Source organism: Suricata suricatta, chromosome 16 (assembly GCF_006229205.1).
Source record: "Suricata suricatta isolate VVHF042 chromosome 16, meerkat_22Aug2017_6uvM2_HiC, whole genome shotgun sequence".
NCBI lineage: Eukaryota > Metazoa > Chordata > Mammalia > Carnivora > Herpestidae > Suricata > Suricata suricatta.
In genome coordinates this window covers 39,110,753-39,123,596 of record NC_043715.1, presented here as the reverse complement: position 1 = coordinate 39,123,596, position 12,844 = coordinate 39,110,753, and the positions used below count along the sequence as shown (strand labels likewise).

General features: G+C 43.1%; 1 protein-coding gene across 1 annotated transcript in view; it reads right to left on the bottom strand.

Moving 5' to 3' along the window:
* Positions 1–12,844, bottom strand: part of DPY19L3 (dpy-19 like C-mannosyltransferase 3) — a 66,853-nt gene that overhangs the window by 11,707 nt on the left and 42,302 nt on the right. The window contains exons 9-15 of the mRNA XM_029924256.1: positions 11,129–11,230; positions 9,339–9,412; positions 9,006–9,164; positions 6,245–6,367; positions 5,777–5,888; positions 4,726–4,782; positions 801–883 (exon numbers count right to left, since the gene is read on the bottom strand). Of these exons, the coding sequence (XP_029780116.1) occupies positions 801–883; positions 4,726–4,782; positions 5,777–5,888; positions 6,245–6,367; positions 9,006–9,164; positions 9,339–9,412; positions 11,129–11,230 (710 nt within the window). The remainder of the gene's footprint in view (positions 1–800; positions 884–4,725; positions 4,783–5,776; positions 5,889–6,244; positions 6,368–9,005; positions 9,165–9,338; positions 9,413–11,128; positions 11,231–12,844) is intronic.

The window sequence follows — 12,844 nt, the reverse complement described above, 5'->3', positions numbered from 1 at the left end:
GTGACGGAGACGATACGGCCGAGCCTTCAGAATCCGTCACTCAAGATTTGCGACATCTATTTACATGTGAATAATCACACTGCAGCTTTTTGGTCACAACGCAGGGAAATGCCGGTACTCCGGGGCCCAGGACGGCCGCTCAGGGCAACACGGCTGATTTCTGCTGCTGGTACGCAGGTCGCATGATCAGATCTTTGGAACACGTGAATCTGAACATCAGGAACTCTTCCCGACGCCGAGCGCAGAGGGAAGCAACAGCGCAGGCACCCATGAGCACCGGCAGAATGCTGAACGCGACGGTGTTCAAGAGGGACAGAGCTTGCATCTTTAGTTTTCTTTAGGCCGAGGCTCGGGCAGTGTGCTTTGCTAAAAAGAAAGGTGCCGGGAGCTGGCCGGACTGTTGTTTACGGTATGCTGTTTCAATGATTAACAAGGAAAGGATACTTTTAGTGTCAGCAGTAACAGAAAATCTGGATGGTCTCAAGATGAAGGACACCGGAAAGGTAAAATTGGCCTAGACTAGGAAGCGTTCTTTCCCCTGCTGCCAGCAGCCTGGGGTACATCCTCCAGCTCTGATTTCCTCTCCTTATGGGTATTTTTCCTTCTTCCAGAGATTGTGCTTGGAAAGAACATTTCTTGAATGGGAAGAAAGTATTTCCAAATGTAGAGTTTTAAGGAAAAACTTGGAAATGAATGTATCTCCACAGTTCGATTCAGAAAAAAAGAAAACACCAAATGAGGTCTATGGTGACTTTTAAAAGGCACTTTAAATTTTAAAGGTTAAAAAAAAATCCTCTTACTTAATCCAGTTCATCAGCTCCACTGTGTCTGGGTCATAGAATTCTCTCAACTCGGAGAGTTCATCCATCATTCCTGGCCAGAACTGAAATTAAAAACAAAACAAAACAAAACAAAATCCACGCCCACACCCACAGCCGTCCCTAGGACAAAAACGACGGGGCAGGAAGGGCATACAGCGTGTGAACTAAGTGCCCGCGCAGCCGCGGTGCCTGAACGACCCCACCCCGGCACTGGGCCTTCCCGGCAGGCGAGCCAGAGTCTGAGAGCAGTCCCCTGAGTTGTCCTGAGCCAAAGCTGACCAGGGCTGGAGGGGCTGTCAACTTTTAAAACCCAGCTTTTATTTTACTCTAATAAAATGAACTGTTGTAGGTGGTGTTACTATCTAGCGAAGCATCCATTTGGCGAGGACAGGCACGGCAACCGAGAGAAAGTTCACGCGGTTAGAAGACCAGAGCTTGCGTCATGTGCTCTGCCCGGCAGTGCGGAAGGTGCCCTTGCAGGACAGCACCACGTTAGAGCTGCAGAAATGCTCTGGGACTCGGGATCTCATTTCATCCCAGTTACCCGGGGAGGAAGGGGACGCAAGAGGGCCCGTCCCTACTGCTATTTATGTTTCATTTTACTCACATGGAGACCCCGGCCCGGGAGAGATCCTGACTTGACCAGCTCATGGAGTGGTACAGCTACGACCTGAAACCTGACTCCAAATCCAGGCCCCTCTTCACTGAAGGACAAAGAGCCTGACATATTTTAATATGATTACAGGTACAAGGGGAGAGAAGGCTACTTGAAAGTAGGACTCGAAATCAGGGACATCCTACGCCACTGGAGCCTCCTACTCAACTGGAGTTATGGGGGGGGGGGGGGAGCAGAGTGCAGACGTTGCGCTCTGGGTTCACTGCTTTTCCAACACAACTCCCCAGTTAACGCAACAATTAACTAGATGTCCGCTGCTGTGTGCAGCGACGATCCATCGGCTAAGAAGCCTCGATTATCTACACGCGTCCTAAGGTGACCAGCAGAACTCCTAGGTTGGAAGACGGCCAATGACGAAGTGTCTCTGCCTCCTTAGTGTTGAAAATATACGGATTTTATTTAAGAGCCACTAACTGGAACCAGAATGGCACCTGACTGCTCGGAGGCTGTGTTTTTAGCCCTGTCACTTTCTTAGCTTATCTTACTTTTGGCCATTTTTACCGCTCATTCTCATCTAGGGTCGTGGGTGGGTGAATCCGGAAAACCAGGAGTCAGCGCTACTGGCTCAAAGTTTTAGAAGAGATGTAATTACAGTGATTCGATGATACCTATATAATGTTTCAATTATCCCAGTTAATTTGGATAATCCATAGAATACTAACTTTTTAATGATGTGTCCAAATTATTCTGGTGTAAAACATATTTTGAAATCTATCAATTCAATGGATAGTAGACATTTTTCTAGCTTGAAAGTTGCTGTTGTTAATTCTGAAAATGTTAAAATCTAGTAACACCGTCTTGTGGGAGACTTCTTAAACAATGTGAAAATAAGTGCGGAATTAACTACATGTTTCTAAATGACTAGCAATAATGTGAGAGTTCAACAATACAAATACATTAATCAACATGCGGGTAATAATAACTCCTGATTTTGGAGTGAAGTGCATGTTTTTCCCTTTTGAACAGGAGTATCCTAAAGAGACATATAGCAAAATCGCTAAGATGGACCAGAAAATTTGAAATCCTCATTACAATTGTTCTGTGAAACTCAAATCAGGCTTTGAAATACTGAGTTCACTTTACTTACTGGTAAATCTGTTCAATAGTTGGGAAACAGATTCAGCTTCGGGGTAATTCTCAATGTACGTAACCCCTTTATTTTCTCCGTGATTTTGAATGCCAAGAGGCTGGAATGTCTCCCCCGTTTTGTAGGTGAGAGCGGGACGCATTCGGGGGGCTCCTGGGGCCCGGTACTGAGGCGGCCGCGCTGACGCGGGGCAAGTCCTCGGAAGGATTCTTTCCAGTTCCTAACTCTCTCACTCGAAGGTTTCAACACAGACTTCCTGGAAGTGATGGCTTTTTTGGTGCCATCACTGGTTCTTCTATAGTAATGGTCTCAAGAGGGGTGGGGAGGGGGACTCCGCCCCACCCCCAAGGGGATGTTTTGCAATGTCTGGAGGTTTTTGATTGTCCCAACAGGAGGGAGGTGCTCTTGGCATTTAGGGGGCTGAAATTAAGGATGCTGCTAAACATCCTACAACACACAGGACAACCCCCTACGGCAAAGAATTTAGCCAAACTGTCATAGTGCGGGGAAGCCCTGGTCTGTGCATTAGCGCCACCTAGAGGGCCGGGGGAAAACACATTTCTGGACTCCACTCTCAGGGGTTCTGATTTGGTAGGTCTGGCCTGGAGTGGGACCTAAAAATCTGTATTTCTAACAAGTTCCCAAGCGATGCTAATGCTACTTGTCTGGGACCACACTTTGAGACCCAATGCCATATAGTGTAGTTTATTTCTTCTATAATGTCCTTCCTCAATTTTACCAAGAACAAGAGACTCAGGTCCTCAAATAGCTATAAAAAATGAACACAATTCCAAATACATAGCTGAGCAAGAAAGAACTCAGCCTGCACACGGAGAGACTGTGGAAAAAGGACTGCTATCATGTGCGTACGTCTTCAGTGTGAGACACGAAGCGGGAGGGGCTCTGCCTTCTCTGGGAGGAGGGGGGTTATCGCCCAGAACCAGCGTGTGGGGGAAAGTCGCCTCATTCCTCATGAAACGTGCATTCTATTTAATCTTCGGTTGTTGCTTTCCGGATGTTCTAAAGCAGTATCATTTACTTACATTTGGACAACAACATTCCCAGAGGCAGGGTGGTAGGAATAACCTACTTCTATGTTTTCCAGTGTCTGAGTTAGCCCAGTGCTCTGTCTGTAACGTTAAGTGTCTTGATGGATAGGAACATGATAGAGCATAATTTTTCGAAATCTTTACAGTAGATTCATCCAATAGGGTGATTATCAAATATTATTTTTAGCCTAAAACCTCTGGCTTCGAATACAGTCTTATATGAAAGCAAAAGCAAAACCCAAAGCTGAGCTGCTCGCACTGGTCCTCCCCGGGGGTGAGCCCCTCCTCCCGTGAGCCCCCTCCCAAGTGAGGGGCAGCACACGGTAGAGTGTGAAATCTATTCTTCGTTCTGACATAGAATCAAATTTGAAGGAAAAAATCTAAACAAAAATATATGCAAGAGTTTTTAAAAGAGAGGGTAAAGGCTCAGCTGGATGGCGTAGTCTGGGCGCCCTGCCCAGGTGCTGTTTCAAGCCTCTGAATCTCAAAGATGTGACAACAGTCACCAAATAGTCAGCCTGACTGGCGACTCCCTGTCTCTTATGGAGGATTCTCAGAACGGAAGCTATTACAGAAGTTAGTCAACTGAGAATATGAAGAATCTCATTGTTTCCTATCGAGACTGAAGGACAGAAGACGAGCCCGGTCTGGGACTGTACGTCTTTACACATGCTCGGCCTCTTACAAGGTGATTTTAAGCATCTAATAAAATACGTGGGTTAAAGTAAGACACATTTTAGGAACTCTTACTCTATAAAGCAGGTAACAGGGACTTATTTTTCTACTTAATTTACCTCAGCGTAGATCTGAAAACATCTTTTAAAATTTGCATCAGCTGAATAATAAGTCAAAACCAAAATTAATTAGAAAAATTAACCTGTAGTTGTTTTTGCTATAATGTTTTTACTTGTTAAATACTCTTTGGGAAACACATCGGTTTTCCTACCAAAGCCACGTGCTTTCATAAGAAGTGAAGGAGAGGTCTGAACCCTCCGCAAAGCATTCTCTTCGCCAGTAACACAGAGCACACTGAGGCAAAGCAATTGCCCTGCTAAACTGATTAATGGCAAGAATGAGGAAAACTGGTCTTACCTTGTAGCTCAGATACAGCAGTATTAATACCGGCACTGAATACCGCATGACACACATCTATACAAGAAAGACAGTACTTAGACCTCAGGTATTTTGAACACTTCGGCCTTACAGTTTTGTTTTGTGAACATACGACCTTTTTAAAAAAACAGAAACGTCATGTAATGGAGCACGACTCTCCAGCACGCCAGGTAACTGGGTCAGCGTAAGGGTCCCCGTCACCCCTGAGATACCTGTAGCTTCTACCACATCGCTACCTCCTGAGTTCACGGGGAGCACAACTCAAAACCGCAATTACAGGCTCTCAACCATAACCATAGGCTTACTCACATTGCTTTGTTCTATCCCCCCCCATTATTAATATTTGTGTTAAGGATACTTTATTACAATCATAGTGATAACTGAATGATGGGGTTCTTGGTGATTTTTAATTTTTCCTTGTGTACTTTACAGTATTTCCAAATTTGGTATAATAAGCATATCTAACCCATGGTTTAGGAAAAATAAATGATTTAAAAAATAAAATTAATGGGGCTCCTGGGTGGCTCGGTTGAGCGTCCGACTTCGGCTCAGGTCATGATCTCACGGTTCGTGGGTTTGAGCCCCGTGTCAGGCTCTGTGCTGACGGCTAGCTCAGAGCCTGGAGCCTGCTTCAGATTCTGTGTCTCCCTCTCTCACTGACCCTCCCCTGCTCACACTGTTTCTATCTCTCAAAAAATAAATAAAAGACATTAAGAAAATAAAAAATAATAAAATTAAGAATAAAATTATTTTACAAATAACTCCTTAGAAATCCTAAGCTCTATGCCCACACCACCCTGGATGCTCCCCCGATCCCCTCTGAGCTTGGAAGCCGGGCAGGGTCGGGCCTGGCTTGTATTTAGATAGGAGAAAACCATAAGGTGTCAGTCATCTATTTTCTGCTTCAAATTTTAGTATCTGTTTCACTGGACTGATGTCTGGGCAACTACTGAAAACAACAAGAACTGGTATGAAAGAAATCCTGAAAGTCATAAAAATAAAAGCAAAACAGCAAAGGGACAGCACTGACCCTCTTCGGGTTATAAAGATGGATCGACTTCAGGAGTAACTCCCATATTTCAGGGCTGCATAAGCCAAACGACGCGAACACACACATGTGTGACGTCCAGAGGTACTTCATTCTGTGGGAACAGGAAGAGGCAGAGGTCGGCAAGCGCCGGCTGTGGCGGGGGCCGTGGTGAGAGACGGCTGCTCCGTCTGGGACAGGAGAATCTGGCTAAGACTTGGCAGGAACCGTCTGCCCAAGGGCTAGTTCTGAGTTTCATTGTTTGTTGAGAACCAGCACGTCGGTAACAATAGAGGAATCTTGGTAATTAGGAAGAGACTGGTTATTAATAGTACTTCGTACTGGAAAAGACAGTAAGTAAGAAAGATTTTATGGCAGCCATGATTATCAACCAGCTACGTGGCTAAAATATGTCAGGTAGAGAGTGGTCAAGTGAAAAATTTAATCAAGCAAACAGACCAGACAAAATACCTCATTGTACTCAAGGCCAAGAATCCAAACAGAATGGTGTGTATTAAGTTGTAGGCCGTTTGTGGCTTCAGGATGGTCGTGCACTTTCCCACTTGACCCATGGATTGCTGATTTGCAGAATCACTGAACAAAACAGCACACATACACAATTAAAGCTGGATACATAATTTTTAAGCTAGGTAAATCATTTTAAAGATTTGTGCATTCATATATATGCAAACATATTTATTATTATTTTTAATGTTTATTTATTTTTGAGAGAAAGAGAGACATAGTCAAGCGGGGCTCGAACCCACCAGCCATGAGATCATGACCTGAGCCGAAGCCGGACGCTTAACCGATTGAGCCACCCAGGCGCCCCCCTAACATGATTTTTTAATCAAATATGGCTACATTAAGATAATTACACCCATAATATTAACCATAATTCCTTATCACATAGCACCCAGTTCATATTCTATTTCCTACTTACTGCCATTGGTTTTCTCAAGATAGTTTCTTTGAATCAGGACCCTAAGCTTTCACATTGCTTTTCATCAACGTCTCTTTAAATTCTCTCTCAATCAAAACAAGTATCCTCCACTTTGAGGCCCTTTATTGGCTGAAGGAAATGTCAGGTGTCCTGTAACTATCCCCACCTTCTGGATTTGGCTGATTTTCTCCTTGTGGTCGTGTTTAGTACATTTCTTTATTCCCATGCTCCTTATAAACTTGTAATTAGAGCTGGAGGTTAATTATTAGAGTCAAGTTAATTTTTTTGGCAAGAACACTTCAGGGGGAGCTGTTGGACTCTCAGTTGCGTTGCCCCGGGAGGCACATACGGTCCTCTCCGGGGGTCTCCACCTCAGAGACGCTGAGACGGACGAGGGGGTTCGGACGCCGTCCAGTGTGTTGTCACAGGGATAAGGAAGTAACAGGAAGGGCCATCAGTTTAGGATAAAAAACGATACTTTGATAAAGGCCCCTCTTACCCTTCATAAAACCCAACACTCCTGAGTGTGGATGAGGCATCCATGTAACTAGAGAACCAGTCTCTCCTAGAAATCCTTCCAACCACCCCAGATTCATATGAGAAACTTGTATTCGAAGGTAATTTTCACCACTGGTAATAATCTTTACCTAGATGTCATATATCACAACCCAAACCCTGGCTTCTGTGTTGCTACTGAAAGATTGCTCCAGGCACGGAGAACATATGTTCTCATTTCCCTGACACCTGAGGGATTCTGCACCACCTCTCCCCACCTCCCTGGCCGCGCTGGAAAGCTCTGATTAACATCACGAATTGAATACAGAGCCCATGAGTTAATCCCTTTGTGGTCACATCCTTTACACTAACGCAGAGGTGCTGCGTGAAGGCAGTGGTACCATCCTTCCTAGTACTAAAATGGTAGAAACACTTCAAATACTTGGCATTGATAAAATATCCTTCAAATTACTTAGAAGTTAATATTAAGATACTACTATTCTTAAATTACTTTAATTAATGTAGTACTTCCCCTCTAATAAGGTTCTAATACCCCTACCTAGTAGATGAGGATGTTCTAAAACCTTTACCTACAATCATCCACCAAGTCAGCAGGCAGAGACGGCTCCTAGATTCACACTGAGTGTGTCAGACATTTTCACAAAAATACTGCAGGCCAACTCAACTTCCTGCTTTGCATGCAGTCTAGAGTCCTGTCGACACGGCGTGTCTGGAATAATATTACACTGTCTAGAATAATTTCCATCTATTTTCACAGGGCTGGATTTTATCTTGGGCTAGAGATCAGGCTAAGAACACTTCTGAAAGATACTAAAATAGTTTATAGTCAATGAAGTATTTTCATGGTTCAATGTTGCTTCACTCTCTTAATAATCATAAAACATCTCAACTGATCTGGACTCATTTTAATGCCCTTCCCCAGCATAGCTCTCTGGCGGCTGCGAACCACAGCCCAGCAGCACCTTAATTGGCAAGATAACTATGGAGAAAAAGGGCTTCCTTCTGAGCGTCATTACGTTTTCACAAATGACAGGAGCTTCCATTTCTTACACTTAATTTTCTTTCAATTTAACACGGGCAGTAAATGCAAAAACCTCCATCAGCCTTATAGGTCGGTATTCTACAAGCTTCTAAAAAGTCTTTATACTCCCTAGCTCTTTCTTTTAGCAGATTAGTAGATATGGTAGGTTTTTAGAAACAGCCAAGTCTTGCTGAAGACTGGTGGGTGCTAACAGTTATGGTCCGCTCCAACTTTACAAGCCCTTTAACAACAGGCAACAAAACAAACAACAGTTAGCTCTGGATATTTCATGAGAAATAAAAAGAGGCAGCTAGAGGAAGAAAGGCAGAAAAACAACAGGAAAACTAACAATGAGAGCCAAAGAGAGACTACGAGTCAGTAATAATAAAACCAGCTAATGACAGCTAAAAAGTTGGGAATGTTCCAGGTGTGAGGCACCATTCTAAGCACTACGGATCGTTTTAACTTATTTACTTCCCACAAACCCTGTAGAGTGAGTCCTCTGCGTATCCCTCGTCTATGGAAAGGGCTAGACAGAAAGGGCTCAAAGGGGACAGTCCGGACGGTGCCGCTTGTATCTCTTAGCTGGTCCATCGTTAACACCGAGAGCGGAGTCACTCTAAACCGGAGACGCCCCCGTTTCAGCTGAACAGCACTCTGGGGCCGAGAGTCTGACTTTCAGCTGAGCAGTGTTCCTGCGGCCCAGAGGCGGCTGGCTGGAGCGCAGCACGGGTTTCCGGAACACGCCCTACCTGAGATTGTGGAAGGCGACGGCGAGCGCGGCCATCACTGTGACGGACAGGACAAATACGTAAGCATAGAAAAGCAGGGTGTCTGAGAGCCTTCCAAAGGTATTAAAAGGCAAGAGGCCAAACGCTTCTTCACACAGATACAGATTTGCATCAAAATCTCTAGGGAACAAATGAAAAGCAAGGTATTAAATTCAAAACAAGGTAAGTCAACCACACATTTTCCCTCAAAATGAGTCTGGAATTAATAGTTGAAGGCACGGTGATAACTGAAGTTTGAAAGTCCCTGCTGATTTTATATAAAAAAGCAAACATAAATTTTAAATTCAGCCATACCTTGTTGCTCCAAAGCCAAATTTTGCCTTCAGAAATTTAAATATGTGTTCGTCTGACTTCAGATTAAGAATTTTCTATCAGGGAGGGAAAAAATGAAAATTACTATTAGTGCCTTATGCATGATGTCCTGTTATTATCCCACTGAATACATACATTCAGGGTCCAGTTTCATAGGCCTCTGTGTGTGTGTGTGTGTGTGTGTGTGTGTGTGTGTGTGTTTATAGCAAATGTTCTCGATAGTCGTCAGAACGGAGGAATTCTAACCCAGGGACTTTAATGCTCCTTCAACCATTCTAGATCTTTAAGCAGAACCATTTTTTCAACCTTATATACAAGTTCAACATGAAAACAGACAAAAGATGAGCTGCTTTGGTCTCAGGGAGAAGGAGATGGCTAAAGCCAGGTGAATACAATTTTTTTGATCAGAAAACCAATAATTCGATGATCTGAGACCTCAAATAGGGATACTGCCCACAGGCCTCTCTGGTTTTGGGGTCTGTCTGGAGACACAACTGATAGAAGACTCACTCATACAACTACAACGGAAGGCCAGGGGTGGCCCTCAGGCTGAACAAATGCCAGCGCATTCCATCAGTGATTATCATTTTAATTCACACCATTTTATTTTTACTATATCCTGTACAAAAATCTGTAAAACATAAGTGGGTCAAGAAATTCTGTCAGAAGGAAAATGAACATAGAAAAGACAGTAGGATGAATCCAGGAGTGAGGTTAGTACATAAATTATATTCACTAGAGACGGGCCACAAATAAGCACGGGTCATAAGATTAAAACAAACTAGTTGTTCAAAACAGATCCTAACACTCCTAAAACTGAGACTCAAGAGAAATTTTCCCCATGGGTACAGTAAAAACAGCAGGAGTCTCAAAGACGAATTTTCCCCCTAATTCCTCTCACTGTATGCAGTTGGCAAGACATCACGTACAACTCAATAGATGAGATTCTTTGGGAAGCCAAGAACCAACGGTCCAGGCAGGCGCCTCTCCACTGGCTCACCAGGCACAGATGACTGACGATCTAGAGGAGGGCGGCCGCGTGCCTTTCAGCCAGTATGTCAGAAATGCTGATTGCTCCGCTCAAACACGCTTTTGCGAAGTACTGAACCGTGTGGGACGGAAGGACACAGTGACAAGGACCTGGGGTGTAAGTGTTTACTGTGGCCCGGTGGGTGAGGGGCTCGGGGGGTCAACAGACAGGGGACGGTCGTTCTCTTGGGGAAGAGAAGGAGCCTGCCATGTACTTGCAGAAGCCTCCGTCCTGAAACCAGCCTGCCTGGAGCGGCAGAGTCATTCCAACAGATCATGTGGTTCTGACAGTGAAGCTAGTTTGCTTATCCCTCTTCCTTTCTTGTGTTTTAACTAATCTTCTATAGCCAGCATGGGGCTCGAACTGATGACCCCGAGACCAAGAGCTGCAGGTGTCAACAACTGAGCCAGCCAGGCGCCCTGCCAGTTTACTTATTAACTTAACCCAATAAAAATCAGGTCATCTTTTTCTCTGTACCATAGTGCAGGAAAACGCTCTCTAAAAAGCAGAGTTTTTTAAATTTAGAGAAACATTTGCTTAATGCCTTTAAAGCTGAGCTTTAAAAACGTTTAATAACTTGCAAAGTGAGTTCAAGTTAGAACATATTAAGAATGAGCAGAAATCAATGACAGATCAAGAAAATAACTGTTCCAAAAACAAAGTGAAAACTGAACTTGTTAAAAGGAGAACTGGCAATTCTTTACTTTAATTCAGTAAATGAAATGTCATTTTATTAACCTACCTTAATAATGTTGTTGAGAAAAAGTGTCAAACATAAAACTGCAAATAAGTGTAATAATAGTTTCCCAAGCCTGTTAAGGAAGTTTCCAGTTTTCAGATTTTTCTAGAAATGAAAACAGGTGAGTCTTAATTCTTAAATTACTTCATAAACATTTAAGATGAGATTACTTAAGTATTTAAAACATGAGATCATGCAACATCCTGACAAAATATGTGGGAAATATCACCTACTTTTCATGAAGTTGCACGTTTTAATGTTTATAAATTTCTAATATAATTGTAAACAAAACCCTTAATAATAATAATATGTCAGAAAACTGTCCTAGTCTTTTTTCTTTTTCTTTTTTTAAGACCTTTGCAAGCAGAGTACGGAGTCTGCCAGAAGGTACTCAGGACACAGTGACTGAATGAGTCTTGTGATCATTTACCCATTAAGTCATGGGTCACAGACACAGCAGATTAAAGACACACCAGTGTAAAAAAAGATAAATGGTGCTCTCTGGTCTATAATAGTTTTTCTTATAACTGTTAGATTGACTTTACAGATGATCAAATATATTAATATCTAATAATTCTGAAGAATTAAAAATGCATGGCATTTATTTAGAACTAAAGTTAGAAGGATGAATGAATGACTGAGTCAGAGCCTGTTTTTAAAAATCTTTGTGACAGCTTGCCGATGACAGGATTTCTTCTTCCTAAAGTAGAAAGTAAAACCGCTTCTTGATACAAAAGTGCTTATGAGAAATGTTTCTCGTATGCTTATGAGAAAGTAAACAGGCCTTGTGACATTATATGAAAAAAAAAATTAAATCTCATGTAACTTTAAGAGATTTGAATTATTTAAAAAAATCAAAAGATCAGGTCAACGTTTTCAAATGTGACACTCTAGGAAATGTCCCCTTATTTCTGAATGTATGCACATGGATTCTCAAAATTCTCAGTTAATCTGAACTCACTTGAAAATCAGTACCAGGATACGGAAAAATGGGGCAGAGGGCAGGTCGACTGCGTCACTGGTAACAAGGTGCCCGGCAGCTCGAGAGACCCTGGCACAAACATGTGCCCCAGGAAACCGGTTCTCCTTACTTTTGAATTCTGTCTCTCTCTCTCTCTCTCTCTCTCTCTCTCTCACACACATACACACACAGACACACACACACACACACGTTAAAAATTTTTCTCTTTTATTCAACTTTAAATCAATGGCATTCAAATAAGCATCTCTGGCTAATCCCTGAACTGAGATTCCAATTCTCTAAGAAAAAAAAATGTCGGGGTGCCTGGGTGGCTCAGTCGGTTAAGCCTCCGACTTCGGCTCAGGTCAGATCTCACGTTGGTGGGTTCGAGCCCCGCGTCAGGCTCTGTGCTGGCAGCTAGCTCAGAGCCTGGAGCCTGCTTCCAGTTCTGTGTCTCCTTCTCTCTCTGCCCCTCCCCCTCTCATGCTCAGTCTCTCTCTGTCTCAAAAATAAATAAAAACATTAAAATAAATTTTTTTTAAAAATGTCAAAACAAGGGATGGCGCATCAGAAAGCCTGAATACTGTACAACGCATAAAAAACAAACAACCCCCCAAAACCAAACAAGAAATCCCCCTAAATAATGGGTCTAGTGTTCTTCAGTGGGAATCTGGTCATAAATTTTCCTTTGTGTGCTGTATGAAAATAAGGCCCAACCAACCACACAATTTAAAAAAGAGTTTGCTTAAAGGGGGGGC